We start from the raw sequence: 20,136 nt of genomic DNA on the forward strand, positions 1-20,136 counted from the left end.
AGGTTGGCACAGCTATGTTGGTCGGGGTGTGGGTTTTCAGCCCCTCTGCCCCCGAATGACACAGCTATGCAGATCCAGCTTTTCAGCAGAGACCAGGCCGCAGGCTCCAGAGCCGTCCATCCAGAACCAACACTGGACGGCTGTCCCCTTGAGCACTGGGCTTTATATGCACTGCTGCGCTTTTGCAAACAAGCACTGGCAAGGCAGCTACCGAATCCCTGCCATAACCAGTACCCATCCCCTTTCTCCTCTGCATTTCCTTCCCCAAATGCAAGACTTTAACATCTCAAACTGGTTACTCTACAGCCTGCCCGCAATATCATCAGGCCGAGCTCAGGACGTTAGAGACCCGATGGGGCTGCTGCAGCATCACAAGCGGAGTTGGGCAGGATGAAGCAGAGTGCACGGGAGGTTTTTGTTGCTTGGACACATCTTGGCAAAGAGCAGGGAGGGCATTTTCCACAGGCTCAGCTAGAGGGTTTAGTAGCATTTTAATCGGATGTTAAAGATCACTTATGCAGCAGTGGCCCTTTCAAAGCCAAGCCATGCAGTGAGGGTGGGGGCAGGGAATACTTGCCCAAGGCTCTGATTAAAGGTAGGCAGAGGGCTGTATCCCTGTCCTGCAGAAAGGAGGCCCACGTCTAATCTGGGAAAGCCTTGTGAATCCACCACAGATTTACTCTGTTTTGGAAGATAAATCAATAAGCAACAATAGGAACACAGCAGGAATATGTAGCAGATAATTTGCATGAGAAGAAAACATCTGGCACAGCTGTGGGAGGGCCAGCAGCCAAATTTGATAAAGAGCTTGGAGCAGGGCAGTGGCTAATACTGCCTCCCCACTATGCTTTTAGGAATGAATGGGAAGGGGGTTCAGAGAAGCAGAGGGATGCAGTGTAGTATAGAAGGGTAATTCAGGGGATATATAATGAACCCACAGAAGGAACGAAAACAGACAAGTGAGACTTTATCAGGACATTTCAGATCTATACCTACATTGCATCAAAACACAGTTCTATTGAAGGAAAGGAAACAGTCAAGAAATAAATATGGTGTAGCACTTGCACCAACAGTCCCCAAACTTTTGAGGGTCACCCGCACCTTACCCCTGTCCGCGGCTCCCCGCCTACCCCCACGAGCCAGGCTGTGGCTCAGGCCAGGGAGGTGAGGGGGGACAGGACATACGTTGACAGGAGTAAGGGAGCCAAGGCTGGGGTGCAGCTGGGGATGGGTCTGGGTTTGGGAGTGGGGCCACGGCCAGGGGTAGGAGCAGAGCCGCGGTCCAGGGCCGAGGCTGGGGACGGGAGCGGAGCCACAGCTGGGCTGCCTTGGGGGCTGGTAGCTGGGCCTGCGGCCAGGTGAGGCTCTGCTCCTGGCCTTGCCCCCAGCCTCAAACCCGGGCCGGGACCTTCCTCCAGAGGAAGCTTCATGGGCAGATCTCAAAGCATTTCACAATCTTTAATATATCTACCCTCACAACACACCTGTGAGGCAAGGCACTGCTACTTCCCCATTGTACAGATGGGGAACTGAGACAGAGTCTAAGGCCTTGTCTACACTACCAAGTTTTGTCGACAAAACAGTGAATGCGTACACACGGCAATGCAACTTTTGTTGGGAAAAATGCCGTTTTGGCGACAAAATACAACCACCCCAACGAGAGACATACATCTTTTTCCTCTACATTTGTGTCAACAAAGTGCCAGTGTAGACACCACGCTTGGTTTAATTGGCCTCCAGAAAGTGTCCCACAATGCCCATTGTGAGCGCTCTGGTCAGCAGTTTGAACTCCACTGCCCGGCAGCCAGGTAAGCAACCATCTGCCCCTCCCCCGTAGAAGCCCCGGGAATTTTTGAACTTCCATTTCCTGCTGGCTCAGCGTGGAGAGGTCTCATGGCATCTTCCCAGGTGACCATGGCAGATTATCGCACCAAACACTCTCCCGCTTGGACCATTCCGGAGCTGTTGGATCTGATCAGTAGAAGGGGAGCTGCGCCTGAGCTGTAAGAATTGGGATATCTACGGGCAGATTTCTCGAAGCTTGTGCGAAAAGGGCTGTGATCGGCATATGCTGCAGTGCAGAGTGAAGCTAAAGGAGCTGAGGCCGGCGGACCATACGGCAAAGGAGGCAAACTGTAGCTCAGGTGCTTCACCTAAGCTCTGCCGGTTCTAGAAGGAGCTGGACGCTATCCTCAGGGGTGACCCCACCTCCACCACCAAGAGCCCCAGGGATACTTCGGCAGGCCTGGAGGCGGTGGAAAGAGGACCTAACGCAGAGGACGAAGTCCTTGATGAAGAGGTGGAGTTAGACAACGATGTGGAGCTCACGGTAGGGTAGCCCAGTGGGGCAGGCAGCCAGGAACTGTTCTCCACTCCAGAGGTGTCTAGCCAGTCTCAGCAGATGCTCTCCGGCAAGCAAGAAGCAGGAGAGACGACACCTGGTAAGTGGCTGTGGCTTGTGTAGTGCAGAGGTGGGTTCAGGGTATAGAAATGTGGGAGGCTGGCTGTGTTTCTGTGAGCTGCACATTTCCCTATGTAGCTAATCGGTACGGTGGACAGGTTGTTGATGCACACTGAGATCTTACGGGAATCGTCCAGAAAGATCTCCAGGAAAGTTTCCTGGAGGTACTCGGTAATCCTCTGCTGAGGGCTCCTTGGCAGAGCTGCTTTGTTCCTTCCCCCATTGTAGGAAACTTTCCCGCACCATTCGGCAATCACTTGTGCTGGGACCAAAGTGGCACACAGGTGAGCAGCATAGGGAGCAGGGCGGAAGCCACAAGCATGGAGTAGATGAACTCTCGTTTCCCTGCTTACCCTTAGCAGTGAGATATCTGCTACAATGACCCCCGCCTGTGGAAAAGTGCGGGAGAATTTTAGAATGTTTTCCCTTGCAGAGTGTATGCTCTTTTCCCCACATGGAGCACCCCCACCAGCACTCACCATACAATGGGAGTTCGCAGAGATGTGTGCTTACCAAGGGTCAGGGAGAAAGTGATTGTTATGTTGCAAAAGGTGTATTTAACTGAAATGTTTCAATGCTGTGCGTGCATTTAACAATCCTGCTTCTGTGCATTGTCCCTTGTCCTTTGGCACATGTGGCCTTCAGGAACGCACCCCACACACCCCAGCCGAGCGTCCCCACCAGATAAGAAAGCGCCCAAGATGCAACAAAGACGACATGTTCTAGGAGGTATTGCCGTGCAGAGAAAAGGGAATGCAAGGAGTGCTGGGAAGCCGAATGGCAGAACAGAAGAGAGAATCAGGAGTTTGTTAAGGATGCTACTGAGTGGATGATTAAAGCAATGGAGGAGCAAACGCAGATGCTGAAGTCCTTAATCCTGCAGACTGAGCAGATCTGTGCTCGCCCTCCCTGGCAGCACATTCAGAACCCTTTTCCATGCCCCCCAAATTCCTCCTGCACAGTCCTTTCCACTTTCCAGGACTTCTCGGTTTCCCCTTCACTCCACCCCCTCAGACAGCTTTCACAATGATAGCTGGACCTACACACAACTGTGAAAGTCTTCCCTTCCCTGGTTCCTCCTTTCCCAACAAGCATCTTTGTGTGTCTGTGTGTGCTGTTTCTTGTGCAATAAAAGCAAAGTTTTTGAATGCTAACTCATCTTTATTTGTTTTCTACAAATTGAGATAGCAGGCACTACCAATACCTACACTGGCAATTTATTCATGTGCTTGCTGGAATGTAAGGCCCGAAATGTCACTATTACTTCCTAGGAAAACTACATGTAACGTAACATTGAAGCACCAATCACAGAGATATACATTACTGGTTCTCATTTTCAAAGTGTTGCCTCAAAGCCTCCCTGATTTGAATTGCACCCCTCTGGGCCCCTCTGATAGCCCTAGTATCTGGCAGCTCAAAATCAGCAGCCAAGTGGTCTGCCTTAGCACTCCACCCCTGAGCAAACCTTTCACCTTTAGCGTCACAGAGATTATGCAATGTACAGCACGTGGCTATGACCATGGGAATATTATCCTCATTAAGGTCTAACCTGCCATAAAGGCATCACCAGCGTGCTTTTAATCTGCCAAAGACACATTCAACTGTCATCCAGCACCTACTCACAGAGTTCCAGGAAGGTGACTTTCCGCATCTGAAAGTTCTGTAGCCACTGCTCATCATCCCATACCTGCATGACGATACAATCCCACCATTCAATGCTTGTTTCCCAAGCCAAAAGGTGACGGTCTACCATATGCAGCTGTTCTGTGAATGCCAAAAGCAATCTAAAGTTCGTCCTATCCATATCACGCAGCATGTCAGGTGATTGGGAGTCTTCTTCAGTTAGGAACTTCACAATTAATTGCACTGCCATCCACGATGTCTTCATGACAGATAACAGAACATAGGAGAGCAGTGCGGGATCCATCCCTTCTCACAAAGATGCTGGGGTGCACAGCAAAGAAGGGCAGTTGAAAAATGCCTCAAAAGAAAGCCGAAAGCCCATGGAGTGCTGGGACAGAAAGCAATGCATCACGGGACATTGAGCCTGGTCCCCAGATGCTCTGTGATCTGCTCCACCTTCCTACAACACCTAGCGACAGAAGGTGTCGAGCTGGACTGTGGGAGAGATACCCACAATGCATTGCTCACACTGTCGATGATAGTGCCCCCACACTGGATGCGCTTTGCTGACAGAGGGAGCGAATGTGAACATGACATTCTGATTTTCATTATGCCGATTTCTGAGTGTCAACATCACCTCTGTCGACAAAACTTGGTAGTGTAGACAAGGCTTAAGTGCCCCAGGTCATGTAAGAAGGCAGTAGCATGGCAGGGAATTGGACCTGGGTCTCCCAAGTCCCAGGCTAGCACCCCTATCACTGGGCCAGCCTTCCTCTGAGCCACTGCCACACCTCTCTTCGAGAGAGAATATCTAGTTTAAGGAGAGACCCATTGCAGACACACCTGCACTAACCTGGGGTGGAATCTTGCAAGCTACAGGACTTTAGGAACTCTCTGCTTTTGGTTCAGCAAACCCGTTACTGGCAGCCTGATAAACTCCCTGGTTGCTCTGCCCTGCCATGCCTGGCTTATATTAGTACAAGTGGCTGGAGCTGTGACATCTGCTGCCTCCCTGAACTTTCCTGCGCAAAGATGATTATGGGTTTTTTGCGCAACTGAAAATGAAGTGGGAGGGGTAGAAGCCCTGGTAGTTGACATTGCCTGCATCAGTCTTTTCATTATCCCCTGATTAAGCAGGCACCTGGAACGGGTTTGAAGAATAGGATGTAGTATTTGGTATGATTATGTGCCACTTCACTAGAATTCAGAAAAACAGGCCCTGATTTAATCAGATCTAGACCATTCAAGCATTTTCCATACTACATTCACCAAGTGATGCCAGAAATTGAGAGATTAGAAGAGTTGGAATGAAGCCCGAGAGAGCCTTTTCGTTCTGCTCTACGGCAGGATCTACAAGCAGTGAGACCCTGTGTTGCATGGAAATATTCAGATATGCCTCCCCTGCCCACAATTGGTATTTTCAGGCCCTACAGAATATTTTCTGCTCCTCTTCTAGATTAACATGGTGGCAGCTGGTTTGTTGGGAATGCACCGTATACTGTATCTTCTGAAGATGCTGGTGTTCTGCAAAGCCAGACATGGGATACCAGACAATCCAGAGGGGCAGAATGGCTCATGAAAATAAAAGGGCTGAGGAAAAAAGTCTATGCAGACAGGAAGACAGCTACAGCATATTAGCATATCGACCTACAAAGCCAGGCTAGCAGTGAACATCCCATAAGGACATCTACCTGGGGAGGGCAGAGGGCAGGAGAGGCTGGGGAAGGTTCTAGAGACAAGGGGGCTACAGGGATCATCCTGTTTCTCATTCTAATAAAGTTCCTTGTTCAGTGCTGGAAAACGGACCCACACACCAAACAGCTTCTCCGTGCCCAGCACTAAGTACGGTACCTGCACGCTTTTGTTGGAGGCCCTCTAGACACGTATGGGACACAGCAGAGGGTCTATATACGTAGGGCTGGATTTACACCTGGCGTGCCCCTAGGCAACCCAGGTGGCTGGACAGCTATGGGGGCCCCAGCTCCAAGCTCCCCACCACCACCCACAGGGGCTCGGAGCTCCAGGGTCCCCTGCCACCTGTGGTGGCTGGCAGCTGTGGTGTGGGGGGCACTTAACTTTTAGGCGCCCCACAACACAAATCCACCACAACTGCCCAGCGCCCCCTCACAAACCCCCCACTGCCCAGCGCCCCACCACAAGCACCCCCTCCTCCAGAGACCCACTCTCCCCTGTCCCTGGCCGCACTCACTGGCCTGCTGGGAGGTGACTGAGCCGGCAGCGCAGACAGGGATCGCCCTGGCCCCTCAGGAGCAGCGTGATCAGCCAGGCTGGCACAGGAGCGGGGCCTGCCCAGGCCAGGCTCCCTCAGAACCCACTTGCCCAGCAGGTTCCCTGCATTGGACTGCTGAGCTCTTCCCCTGCCACAGGGGCTGCTTTGCCTTCCCTGCTGGCAGGAGCGCTCCAGCAGGGCTGCATTGGACTGTCTCACCCTCAGCCGGCCTGGCTCCACCCCAGGCCGGGACCCGGGAGCAGCAAACTTTGGATTTTTAGGCGCCCCTAGAACACCGGCACACTAGGCACGTGCCTACTGTGTGTAACTGGAAATCCGGCCCTGGATGTATGGTGCAGATTTTGATGGAACACCTGAGCCAACACATCCGATTGTTAAAAACTCATCGCTGAGAAGATCAGATAAGCAGGACACCAATCACAACCCAGCTATCTAGTATGGCTCTCAATACACACTGTGGCTAAAGGCTACAACCCAGATTCTCAGTGTTCCTGGAAGGGTCGCTACTGTTCACCCTGTTTAACCAGGGACAGGAGTCAGGGACTAAAGCCAGAAAACAAGAGACCGAATCTTGGGCTATGACAGACCACCCACTGCAGAATCCAAGCTTCGCCCCGGCCTACAGCAGGTCACTTGCACATTCACCTCATACTGCTGAGGGTGAAGATTTTCAGAGCACTTGTGTCCAGCAAAGTGGCTGGAGCTGATGTACAAAAGAGGCTTGCGATGGGTGATCAGAAGCCGGAATATGTTCTGAGCCTGCCAAACGGGATCATGTTTAAAAAAAACAAAAAAAACACCCAAGTTGCCAGTGTGCTGCTTCCCTGGGAATGGAAGGGTTTGTGCAAAAGACTGGCGGTCATCAGGCGGGGCAGCAGCCGAGCAGTGCTAAAATAACCTTAACTTGGTCTGCGTGCGTCTCCCGTTGGGGTACTCTCTGGGGCAGGGACCGGAAAGCACAGCGCACATCGTAAATAAGGGACACAAGTGAGGGGGCTTATGAAGCCAGGCTCTGCTACTCTCTGGAGAGCAAACCCAGCCCGCTCCCTCTGCTGCCCCCACCCAACACTTCCCATCGGTTCTCCCTGTGCCCACTGCAGGCACCTTGCCTAGCATGGTCACCTCTGCTCTGGTCCCGCTCTGGCGCTATCCTTCCCTGGGACTGAACCCTGTCTCCCTCGCTCTGGCATCCCTCCCTGCAATGGAGATCAGACTAGCTTTCAATCCCCTCCCCCGGCTCTCACTACAGCCAGCTAACACCCCGATCACACTGGTCCCTCCTCTACTGATGCCTTCCACCCTGGACAGAAACCTGGTCATATTCCCCACACTAAGCCCCTGCCTGCAATATACTCCCCATTCCCCACTCTCAGCCCCTCCTGCAATATACGCTTACTCCGTTCCAGCTTCCTCCCACAGCAATCCGTCAGTCAATGCCACTTCCATCCACGGCTGGCTTTACTGCCACTACCCAGGAAGCTGCGGCGCTCCGTCCGAGCTGAGCTGAAGAGTATTTGGCACGAATGGTGTGACGGCTTGTTGTATTTTGCACAGCATATTTCAGCAATGTTACTTACTCCCCTTCTATGTCCCTTGGGAAGAAATCCCCCCCCCCACCCAATCATCAAGGACCGACCATCATAGCCCCCAGAGGAAGCTGTCCCTGGAGCCAGGGTTTCTGCGAGTTAAGAGATACAGGAATTGGTTGGCACAGTTGTGTATCAAGGAGATCATCTAAGCCCAAGACTGGAAGATGAGGGAGAGTGATTTCTGCCCCCATAGAGATCCAGAATCATGTGTAGCATGAATGGACATAGGGGTTGTGTGGGGTGCAGTGGGACTCTGGCTCTAGCCTCCCCCTTTTTGTGGCTTAGGGCACCAATAAAATGAGTTTGGTGGACCTCACTAGTCCTCTATTCGCTCACATCACAAAGCCAGCACATACTATGGCAAGACTGGCCAGTCTGGCCAAGAATGGCCCAAAGGACTGAGCTAGCAGGGGTCAATCAGCCTGCCCTGAAGTGTATTGGTGCACTACAGATCGGCTGCATGGCACCAGTTTGCACTCTGCCTAGTCAAGCTACTTCCCTACAACCCCCTCCCAATTAGGCATTTTGCTCTGGCTATCCTTAGACAGTTTGCCAAATACCGGGCCATCCGCTATGCAGAAAGCTAGCTATCGCCACGCTCTTCCCTGGCTGCAGGAGTCTGGCCATGTGCTGAAGGCTGTGTGCCATAGCAAGGTCCTTCCACCTGGCTAGCATCAGACAATTTATTCCCCTCATCTTTGCTATGCCAATGGGAGCTGGTCTTCCCACAGACAACACAAGCGACAAATGGGACGTCATGTGCCACGCAGCGCAGGTCCTTAAAAGGCAGGTCCTTAAAAGGCAGCTCCAAGTTCATTACATTTTGAGACGCTGTAAGAGCACAGCTAGCCTTATGTCATGGGAGAACAAAGCATCTAAATAAAAGTCAATCTGGGAATGAACTCAGGAAAAGGGACGCTGCTTTCCTGATTGCAACCAGTGAATGGTTGGAGGAAGCCAATCTCAATGGCAGGGAAACGACTGCATAAACACATCCCGGGGAAAACATGAGAAAGGAAGCAAGAGCATGAACGTGGAACAGCCCAGGCCCCTTCCCTTCCCCCACACCCCTCACCACTTTCTTAGGAATGGGTGGCAAGCTTGGATCAAAAATAGCCACACTGCATGAACAATGGAAACGTGCTACGACTTTCTGGACTTACAAGAGTGCCTGACTTAGTGACCTATACCCACAAACAGGTACCCGAGCACTCAGGGACACTAGAGTCCTCAGCTTCCTTACCCTGGGCAGGCAGCTCCTCTCCTCCTATCCCCACAGCTCCCTAATGGCTTTTCAGTCTAGCCTTCTCCTATCATAACAAATCACACAGGAAAAACATCAGCTAGAGCTCTACTGGCCCCCACCACCAATACTGAAGTTGCAACAGTGTCCTACCTGTAAAGCTTCAGTAGTCTGAGCAGATGGCTGCAGTACATGCATCTGCTTCATGCCTAGAGGAAGTGGTACGCTCATCTCTTTGGTTTGGGGGGGGGGTAGGGGGGAGATTTGATTTTCCAACAATCAGGACATCACGTTTGCATCTATTCTGACCAGCTTGTGCGGACAAGTAGCAGGGAACCAGCACACCCTGCAGACAGAGGCTTTGTCACCGTGCTCTATCCCAGCGGAGTGCTAGGGAAATTTGAGCAGAAGCAACACAACCCCAGCAGTGAGATGGGACCCATGCAGCCACTAAGGAGCATATCCACATAGACCAAAGATTTTCTATTAATCACGCTCCAAAAGGCCTTTTCAAAAGGCCATAATGTTACAAATTCAAACCCCAGAGCGTCCTAGCCTAGCAGCAACCCCTCACCTCGCTAAGGACTAATCCTGTGCTAAATCTGAACAGGCAGTCATTGGAGCTGTGTGTGAAACATGCGGGCAGTCACAATAAGGAGAGGGCGGTACTGCCACCCTTATAGAACTCCAGGGAAACCAAAACACAATTGGCTCAAATCCCCCCTTTCAAAAAAGTTTACTTTTGGGCAAAAGCCAAATCATGAGAATTTCAGCCCAAAAGGAGTAATCTGCCAGAAAGTTATAAACAAGTGAGAACAGGTTTACAAAAGGAGAGCAACCCGAACTATAGCACCCACTATTAGCAACCATTATACATGCATCCTGCGTACCCTACACACACACACAACACTGTAGCGACTTGCACTCTAGATACAGAAAACAGCTAGACACGGATGTAGCCAGATTCTTCCAAACCCTTGATTTTTTTTGTACTATGCTTGAATAATTGAAGCCTAGTTTCTGTTCCAGTTAAAGGGGCCACGCAGTCTTCAGGATACGTGCCATACTGCGGGCTATTTTTAGATAATCCACAAGGAAGGAAACCTCAGACAGCCATCATCAGCATGATCTAAAATGCAGCTTTGCAGCTGTTTGGCCAGTGCTGCATAAGCGACTCCACCCACCCAGTGTCAATCTCGGACAGAGACAGGATCACTAGCACTCGCAAAGCACTGCATTAGGTTTCAAAAGTCACAAAAACCTCGCACGAGGAGGCAGTGTTGGCTCTCACCAGACTAGCCCATTAGGCACGTCAGTCCTTCTACGACTACGGGCCTGCACCCGGGAAGCAGGGAGGGTTGTGTTCGCTGAAATAGTGCAACAATTCTAGAGAGGTCTGAGTAGGCTTTTGGGCCCACACTTTACTGGCAATGAGGCAGTCTGTGGGCATCGAGGAAGAGAAGGCAGGAGGGCACGTAGGTGGCTGCACCACTCTTTATTAGCATTTGTGCAAAGTGCCATGGACGTGCATGGCTATTTACAGAGAGACCAGACAGCCCCTACCCTGAGACGCTGACAATCTAACTCCAGCAGGAAATGCCTGGCTCTGAGGATGCAGGACTGTGCTCATGCAGGCTATGGCTACACTAGGAGCTAGGGGTGTGATTCCACCACTCACCCACGTGCTCACGCTAGCTCAGATATAAATAGTGTACCCACAGTAGCACAGAGAGTGGCAGCGGAGGCACGGCTGAGCCTTGCTGAGGATCTCCTCACCAGTTCCAGGCGGACGTGTACTCAGTATGGCTCATCCCAATGAGAGGTAGCGCAAGTGAGAGTCCAGGAGCAGGGAATCCCCCCCCCTCGCCTGTAGTCCTGTGGCAGCTCCAGAGAACTGCAGCCCGAGAGGGGAGTGAGATGGAAGGGTCTGGAGGAGCTGGACTGCCAGCTGCAATGGCTCAACTGCTGTTTGGGGAAGCGGGCGGATTCCAGAGGTACATGAACAATTGTAAATGACATTTTCTATAAAACCTCAAAATATGAAGATTCCCCTCCTCCAGTTTTAACATTTCACCTGTCCTGGCTCTCGGGATAACGTACAACTTCATTTTACAGAGATACATTCCCAGTGTCCTTGGCTTCATCTCTGTGTAACATGATGGACACAGGCCAAAACATTTTCAAGTGGGGCCTTTACATCTTGGGTGCCTCCATTTTTGGAAACCTCCAGCTTAACATCCTGGACCTGGACCATCTAGTGCATTTTCTGTGAGGCTCAGAAACTGGGGAAAAAATCAAGGTGGCTTAAACTGGGCACAGGTACATTTTAAAGTTTGTGGCCTCCATATTTATATGGCATCTGACTGATGAATGGCTCAGCTCACTGCTCCTCCTTCCCCAGGTCTCCTTTCTATAATCAGGAGAATTTAATTTGTTCTATTTTGGGCACTGACTTAATTCTGAAAAAAGTCAGTCCCATTCAAGTGTGGCAATAATGTGATCCGTCTAGCAGATATAAAAACATTGCAGGCACCGTGGATTGCTTTCGGGGCTGAATCCACAGATGGGTAGATAGGATCTGAAGTAGATTGCCACGAAGCAGCTGGAGAACATACTCTTCTGCATCCCAAAATACTCGAGTGATGTGGGGGCTGGAACTGGTATACTGATTCATTACTCCAAGGGAGTCCCTCTCCGCCAGACCAGATCTGACAGGTGCCACTTTGCCTGAAGGGAAATGAAGCAACTAGGAAGTGAGAGGGTGCCTAGCGATTTAGATCACTGTCAGGAGGGCACTTACCAGAGGACCTCAGCTGGCTGGCTTTGACGGGAATGTGCAACTCCGATTGGCCGGATCGCATATCAGAGCCATCACATGGCCCCTGGTCTTCTGTTTGACCTGCAGGAGAGGAGGCGATCTCAGCCAAAACTTCTAGGTCCTTCAGGATAACCTGGTAAGAGGCACAGACAGCACAGAGGTGAGCAATGACAGTGCAGCATGGGAGTCTGCAGAGGTGGCAGGAGACTAGAGACTTCGAGCCTTTTCTTTTTGAAGTGATTGAAAGCAGATCGGATCCAAAAGGCCAACCCTGACCCTGCTGACATGGACCAGGTAGAAGTGGGGAGGCTAGGACTCCTCCTTACAGTGAAGTCATAGAATCATAGAACAGCAGGGTTGGAAGGGACCTATGGTGGTCATCTTGTCCCACCCCCTGCTCAAAGCAGGACCAACACCAACTAAATCATCCCAGCCAGGGCTTTGTCAAGCCTGACCTTAAAAACCTCCAAGGAAGGAGATTCCACCACCTCCCTAGGTAACCCATTCCAGTGCTTCACCACCCTCCTAGTGAAATAGTGTTTCCTAATATCCAACCTAAACCTCCCCCACTGCAACTTGAGACCATTACTCCTTGTTCTGTCATCTGGTACCACTGAGAACAGTCTAGATCCATCCTCTTTGGAACCCCCTTTCAGGTAGTTGAAAGCAGCTATCAAATCCCCCCTCATTCTTCTCTTCTGCAGACTAAACAATCCCAGTTCCCTCAGCCTCTCCTCATAAGCCATGTGCTCCAGCCCCCTAATCATTTTTGTTGCCCTCCGCTGGACTCTTTCCAATTTTTCCACATCCTCCTTGTAGTGTGGGGCCCAAAACTGGACACAGTACTCCAGATGAGGCCTCACCAGTGCTGAATAGAGAGGAATGGTCATGTCCCTCGATCTGCTGGAAATGCCCCTACTTATACAGCCCAACATGCTGTTAGCCTTTTTGGCAACAAGGGCACACTGTTGACTCGTATCCAGCTTCTCGTCCACTGTGACCCCTAGGTCCTTTTCTGCAGAACTGCTACCTAGCCATTCGGTCCCTAGTCTGTAGCAGTGCATGGGATTCTTCTGTCCTAAATGCGGGACTCTGCACTTGTCCTTGTTGAACCTCATCCGATTTCTTTTGGCCCAATCCTCTAATTTGTCTAGGTCCCTCTGTATCCTATTCCTACCCTCCAGCGTATCTACCACTCCTCCCAGCTTAGTGTCATCGGCAAACTTGCTGAGGGTGCAATCCACGCCATCCTCCAGATCATTAATGAAGACATTGAACAAAACTGGCTCCAGGACCGACCCTTGGGGCACTCCGCTTGAAACCAGCTGCCAACTAGACATGGAGCCATTGATCACTACCCGTTGAGCCTGATGATCTAGCCAGCTTTCTATCCACCTTACAGTCCATTCATCCAGCCCATACTTCTTTAACTTGGCGGCAAGAATACGTGAAGTTCCTGGCATACACCTGCCAAGGAGAAGGGCGGGGCAGAGAAAGGGAAGATCTATTGCTTGACTGCAAAGGGGCAGGTGACCATTAAACTTGGGCAAACTTCTACAGTCAGCACCAACTAGACCAGGACTTGCTGCCCTCCACCCAGAGTATATCTGGTAAAAGCCAATGGTTTTACTTCTCAGCTTCACTTCACAAGAGAAGTGAAAAGTTCAGGTAAAGGAGGTAATTGGACGAGACATTTTCCCAGCATGCAATGAATGTTGCAAACCAGCCTGGACAGCCAGCAATGTTACTGGAGGGAGGCATGGGAAATCTGTGCTGGGGATTTCCAGGCACTCTGCAGCCAACCACAGAGTTCTGCTATTCTTGAATGTAGTTTTCATCTAAAGAGGAGCTAGCAACCATTTTGTTTGCAAGGAAAGTCTTTCAGGCACCAGCCAATGCAGTGCCATCTCACTGAGCAGAATGACAGCTTAGAGAGCTATGAATTGTGCCGATTAATCTCAATGGATCGACTCCGAAGACTGTTTAAAATGGCAACATTAATCCAGTGCTGATCAACTCAAAAGAAACTTCTAGCTAATGGGCTTATCTAGCATTGGACACCTCACTTATCTGAAAAGGAGTTTATGTTGGATTGAGGCTGAACGCTTTAACAATGAACGTAACAGCTTTATCCAACACTGGTCATTCTCTGCACAGGACTTCCCCATCACCCGCTCTCCTCTCTACCCCACCACAGTGGTCATTTACAAGATTATGAGGAAAATTACGGTTTTCTACAATTGTCCTCATGTCCCAACCAGTAATAATGGATCTTTCTCCATCCCTAGCTGTTTTATTGGTCACCTCCCTCTCTCTCACCATCCTCCTCCTTACTGGAGATTTGTAAAGCATGGAAACAACTTGAGACACAGGCTGTTGCCTTTGGGGAGCCCTGCTGCACCGACCAGCGCGCAGGCACTGGGCAGAGTGGATCCCACATACACCATCCAGAGTGTTGCCACCTCTTGCTATTTTATTGCAAGTCTCAGAGTATTTGGCATTTTACTTAGATATTTACAGCTCCTGGAGTCATGTGATTATTTGGGAATTTCAGCTTTTATTATTAATTAGTAGTAGTAGTATAATCCTTATGGCTGCAGAGAAGAGCTTGAAAAGTGACCCAAAAAACTCAAAAGCCAGAAGGCAAATGAAGACCCCAAATGTATTTTTTTTTAATCATGAATTTTAAGCCTCTTGTGATTTTTGAAGTCTTGGGGGTGGCAATCCTGTGTCTCAGAGTGCTTAGACAATAAAGTTGCAGGGCACTCAGGCAGTGGGCACCGCCCCCATTTCACAGATGGGGAAAATTAGGTGCCAAGACTCAGGCTTGAAGGCCAGAAGGGACCATTGTGATCATCTAGTCTGACCTCCTGCACATTGCAGGCCAGAGAACCTCACCCACCCACTCCTGTAACAGACCCCTAACCTCTGGCTGAGTTTTCGCCATCCGCCATTCACTCTAGTTCAAACCAGCAACTGAGACAAAACCCATGCTACAGGAAAGGTGAAACTCCTCCCCTCCCCCCCCCCCCCCGGGTCTCTGCCAATCTGGCCCGGGGGGAAATTCCTTTCCAACCCCAAATCTGGCAATCAGTTAGACCCTGACCATGTGGGCAAGACCCACCAGCCAGACACCTGGGAAAGAATTCTCTGTAGTAACTCAGAGCCCTCCCCATCTAGTGCCCTATCTCAGCTGCTAACAGAAGTCATGGATGGGCCATATGCCATTGTAGGCAACCTCAGTGACTTGTATGAAGAATCAGGACGAGAATCCAGCTCTTCTGATTTTCAGTCCTGGACTTTGTCCTCTTCTAAGCCATCCATCTCCCTTAGCCTCAGACCAACTTCCTGCACAACACAGCATTTCTCAGACAGGTTCTCAGGGCTTGTCTACACGGTAAGCTCGTGTGCAGAAAGCCAGGGGGTGACTCTCCAGCTCATCAGCTTGCTGCACAGTCATGTCCCATGCAGACAAGCCCTCAGAGTCTCAGCCAGAGCCGCCCTGAGCAGATGCGGGAGACAAGACAAGCTGATTTGGGGAATGCAAATAGCAGCTCGCTCCTATTACAGCTTCTGTTTCCTTTACAAAGGCCTAAGGAAAGTACGCAGATGAACAGGCACGGCCCTCCTCTCACCCACTTGTAATTGGCCAATGCTACCAGAAGCAGCTCTGCTCACCAGCACTCTTGTGCACTGAAGTAGGCAGCAGTCTACAAAACAAACCCTGGCTGAAACCATTCCCTCTTAGTGCTTGCCAGAGGCTGGGAAGGAGTAGGGGCCAGAAAACAGAGCACCCTCTGGGCTCAGATCTCACTGAACAGATGCGGCCCCTCCAACCAACTCCCATCCCTGCTGGGCCATGTGGATTTCCAGCTCAGCGGGAAGGATGTTCAAGTGGCTCAGAGGGAGGGGAGAAACACACCCACATTTGGTTTAGCCTTCGCTGCTGTGAAGCTACAGAGAGCATATTAACCTACAGAGACCAGAGCTTGGGAAACTGGGAAAAACAAAAGGCTCCAATACACATGGGAGGTCTCTGCACACACAAACATTGTTAAGTAACTCCATGCAACTCCCTCCGGGGGAAAATAAAGGACAACAACAATCTTAGCACTAGAGTGCAAGGAGAGGAGAGAGAAAGCAAGGCCCAACACAGCTGTGTGGTCAATACTGTGGTAATGATAGAGCCAAGGCTGGGATAGCACGGCACAGTCCTTTCAAGCCCCATTTTAAAACAATGTCCTTTTGGGACTGAGATTTCTCATGTGTTGGCCCAACTCCGGAACAATTTATTTGGGGGTGGCTGCAGGGCAGAAGTCAGGTCTCAAAGCTAATCAGTCCTTTTGGAGTCATCCATACAGAGGAATATCCGCTGCACATTTTCACCTAGTTTCTCAGTCTTTTGGGGGCTCAAATCATTCCAGGCCTGTCTACACTACAGCCTATGTCGCTATAACTTATGTCGCTCAGGGATGTGAATAAGCCGCCCCCACAAGCAACGTAAGCTACACCGACCTAAGAGTCTCTTGCGGAGGTGGTTTTATTAGGCTGACGGGAGAGCACTGTCCTGTCAGCATAAAGCGTCTTCACCAGACGTGCTACAGCTGTGCTGCTGTAGTGCTTCTAGTGTAGACTAGCCCTCAGATATGGCTTTGTTTAAAGATAGGAAAGTGACTCAGCCCGGGTGCCATCCAGAATGAGGAGTGTGTGAGCAAGAGCTGCCCTCTAGCTAGTGAGGACACAGTATCTGGAAATGGAAGTTACCAGAGTTTAAGAACAGTGCTCCAAAGTCATCCCAGGTCTGCTGGAAGCCAACAAAGTCTCCCATTGACTTGAGGGCCTGGTCCCACAGTACATGCCCAAAAAGACCACCACCTTCCACAGGGAGTTAAACACAAAAGGTTCCAATGACTCGTGGCGGCCGGGAGCTGTGGGGTACCCCCACCGCCTGCGGCAGCTTGGAGCTCCAGGGGCCGCCAGAGACAGTGGGATACCCCGCAGCTCCCTGCCCTGGGGGCGGCAGGGGATGCTGCAGCTCCCGACCGCCGCAGACTGAAGTCACGGAGGTCGCTGGATGTCACGGATTCCACGACCTCTGTGACTAAATCATAGCCGTACGCCTCGGTTCCTGAAAAGGAGCCGCAGTGATGCAGCGTTCCTGCATCTGCCCTCTGAGCCTGCTTTTCCTGCATTGGCTCAGCATGCACTTATGTACAGTACTGAGGTTCTCCACGGTCGCTCACCCTGAGAGGAGTCCATCTGGGGAGGGCAGGCTGAGGAGTGTTTTGTATGCAGCACACATCTTTCCGCAAAGCGCCGCCGAAGCACTTGCTTTCTTTGTGTGAGCAAGAGAATGAAGCAGGGAGGTTATAGGAAAGCAATATCCTGCAGGAGCACAAATGCCTGCCATTGCCATGGCAACAGGCTGGGTGCCAGAGAGGCACATCAGCTGGGTCCCATCATTCCGGAGCTCGGCTGCCATTAAAACCTCCAGCACTTGCAATGAACAGGACTGGAGCCGTCAGTCTCCCAGGTGGGGGGCGACGACTCTGGGCTCTTACATGGGGAGGAGCGGGGGGGAGAGAGACAGATCCAATGGCATTTCAGATGGAGGATTAATCACTCAGGGATCCACTCCTGATGGATGGAGAAGCACAGCTGGGATAACCTTGCCCCGGCCTTTAGCCACAGAGCCCGGAGAGCACTGGCAGCTGCAATGCAAGCTCTCTCCAGCGTGGCTTGGGGAATGAACAGGGACTAGCGGCTTTAGTCTACAAGGCCAGATGTTGAACATCTGGGCTCTGTTCCTAGGTCTGCACTGACCTGCTGGGTGACTTTGGGCAAGTGACTGTGCCTCAGTTTCCCCATCTGTAAATTGGATGATGAATGCTTAGCCATATTTAAGATAGAGTGTTATAACCCAGGCTCAAAACTAGCAGAGGCCAGCTATACCTCCCAGTCAATTACTGAGCTCATTCTGGTAACAAGAAAAGCGATGAACGTAGCAAAAATCTGTGTCCTACAATCCCTGCAAAGAAATTCTGCCACTGCACAGCTCGCTGGCTCCGACTATCACCCACTTAGACCTAGAGTCCCCTACTAGCAGAAGGGCTGAAACCATTTGAGAACATGGAGATCTGAAGCACCAAGGTGAAGAGGTGGCATTTCACCTCCATTCAGCATGAAGTGCCCCTCTCCCCCACCACATGCATCTGCAAGGGCTGCTGAAACAGAGATTTCCTTTGCCTCCCCTCCACTATGTGTATTTCTCCCCACTCCTCACCACTATAGAATCTGAGCAACTCACAAGCTTTAACGTACTCTACCCCGTCCTCCTGCAGGAGGCAGGGACAGCTGTTTTATAGAGGATGGGAAGTGGGAACAGAAAGGTTCAATGACCTGTAGAGGAACAGAAACCCAATCTGCCGATTGTCAGTACACTGCCCTTAACCCAAGACCATCCTTCCTCTGTCCCTCCCATCTTGTGTGCTAGCCTATTCTCCATATAGCCGAACCAAGGGGCAACCATTGCCACTTACAAAATCTCCCCAGCCAAAACAGTTTTCCTCGGCTGGGTTTCCTAGATTCCAGGAGGCGAGGCTATTTGGAGGGTGCTCTCTGCAGTAGGAACAAGTGGAGCTTATTAGTGTTAATTGGAACAAGCCTCAAAAAGGAGAACATGCCTCTTAGGAAGTACGAATAGTAACCAGGTGAAAACATGCGGCGGGCACCTTCTCACTGAGAGTTACTGGTATCCCCAATTAGCCAGAGCCAGCAATGTGAAAGCTGGAGAGGAAAATTACCCCTCCGCATGGCTGCGGATGGGCCTGAGGGGGTGGGGGGTGGGGACAGACAGAGGGAATTATAAGAAGACAGGAAGATTGTAACAAACAACTAGCTGGTTTCCTTCCTTGTTGGGAGTACAGTTTTCTCTCTACATTGCTCCCAAGCAATGGTTTTAAAGGCACAGAAACCAGGGATTTGTAGGTCTCTTCGGTTATCCAGATCTAGGTCAAGTTAATTTGCCTCTTGTTCTGGTTGAACTGATCTGATACTAGCATCACTGGCTTCTGAGGAGGCTTTCAGGCAGTGCGAGGAGAAAGCAGCCCCCACCCTTCATCTTCCTCTGCAAAGGCATCATCCGTCGCTTAGAAGTAATGTACCATGACACGTGAGCCATTCCCTAGCAACTCAGCAGCGCATCCTGCTGCCACCCAGTAACCCTGCTCACGGGGGGAGCGTACACTCTGGGGGCAGCCCTGCTGCTCACACGCTGATTCGGGAAGGAGAATGGGAGGAGAGGAGAGAGTCAGCAGGACCACAGGTGCTGAAAGCTGAGACACTTGATGGGTGCTGCCCAACTGCTGGCTGAGCACCCTTTGGCACCTGGAGGGAGGGTCCCCAGCTGCTATGGGGATGGTGGAGGGAGGACAAAAAGCCTCAATTCTTGTGACCCAGGAGGCTTCCCACACTAAAAGCACTGAGCAGATTCCCCAGAAGCCTGCAGCAGGCAGGTCCCTTTGGGGAGCGCAGCCTCTCATTAAGGAGTTCTGCAGCCTTTGCCCTGGTGGCAAAGAGCTCGTCTCCTTCTATAGGCAGCATGTGAACATCAGAGAGGAGCGGGTCTCTTCCATCAACCCCGGAAGTGCTTTCATCACCTTGGAACGAGAAGAGCTCCACGTCCCTCATTAAGGGGATTCTGAAGAGAGATCCCATTGCCATCTAGCTGTCTACAGCTCCGCTCTCCTCCCACTCACACAGCGACAAGCTCATTCTAGCATTTGCTCCAGTGACTGACTACACTGAGATCAGAAGCAGGAGTGTTATTAAATGCACAGTATAAAGAAGCCAAAAAGGGTAAGAGGAGGGATCAAGATCGTTTTACCAGCACGTTTTGTATACACCTAAGTAACACACAATGTAAGTCCTGGAATGGCCTGGGTTAGCCAGACCTCCACATTATCCAAAGAGCATTACAGCCCCACACATTAGCATAGAATCACAGGGTCCACCAGATCTAGTCTGACCTCCTGCACGTCAGAGGCCACTAAACCCCAGCCAGTTACCCCTGCACTGAGCCCAAGAACTTTGATTAGACCAAATTATTATAGCCCTCCGGAGACTAAACTACAGTGTGCCACAGGCAGAGAA

The 20,136-nt window shown here is 51.0% G+C and overlaps 1 protein-coding gene across 1 annotated transcript in view; it reads right to left on the reverse strand.

Moving 5' to 3' along the window:
• VAC14 (VAC14 component of PIKFYVE complex) overlaps nt 1-20,136 on the reverse strand; it is a 204,072-nt gene that overhangs the window by 106,802 nt on the left and 77,134 nt on the right. The window contains exon 13 of the mRNA XM_065416489.1: nt 11,968-12,118. Within this exon, the coding sequence (XP_065272561.1) occupies nt 11,968-12,118 (151 nt within the window). The remainder of the gene's footprint in view (nt 1-11,967; nt 12,119-20,136) is intronic.

The sequence above is a fragment of the Emys orbicularis genome, chromosome 14 (genome assembly GCF_028017835.1).
Source record: "Emys orbicularis isolate rEmyOrb1 chromosome 14, rEmyOrb1.hap1, whole genome shotgun sequence".
In the NCBI taxonomy this organism is placed as follows: domain Eukaryota; kingdom Metazoa; phylum Chordata; order Testudines; family Emydidae; genus Emys; species Emys orbicularis.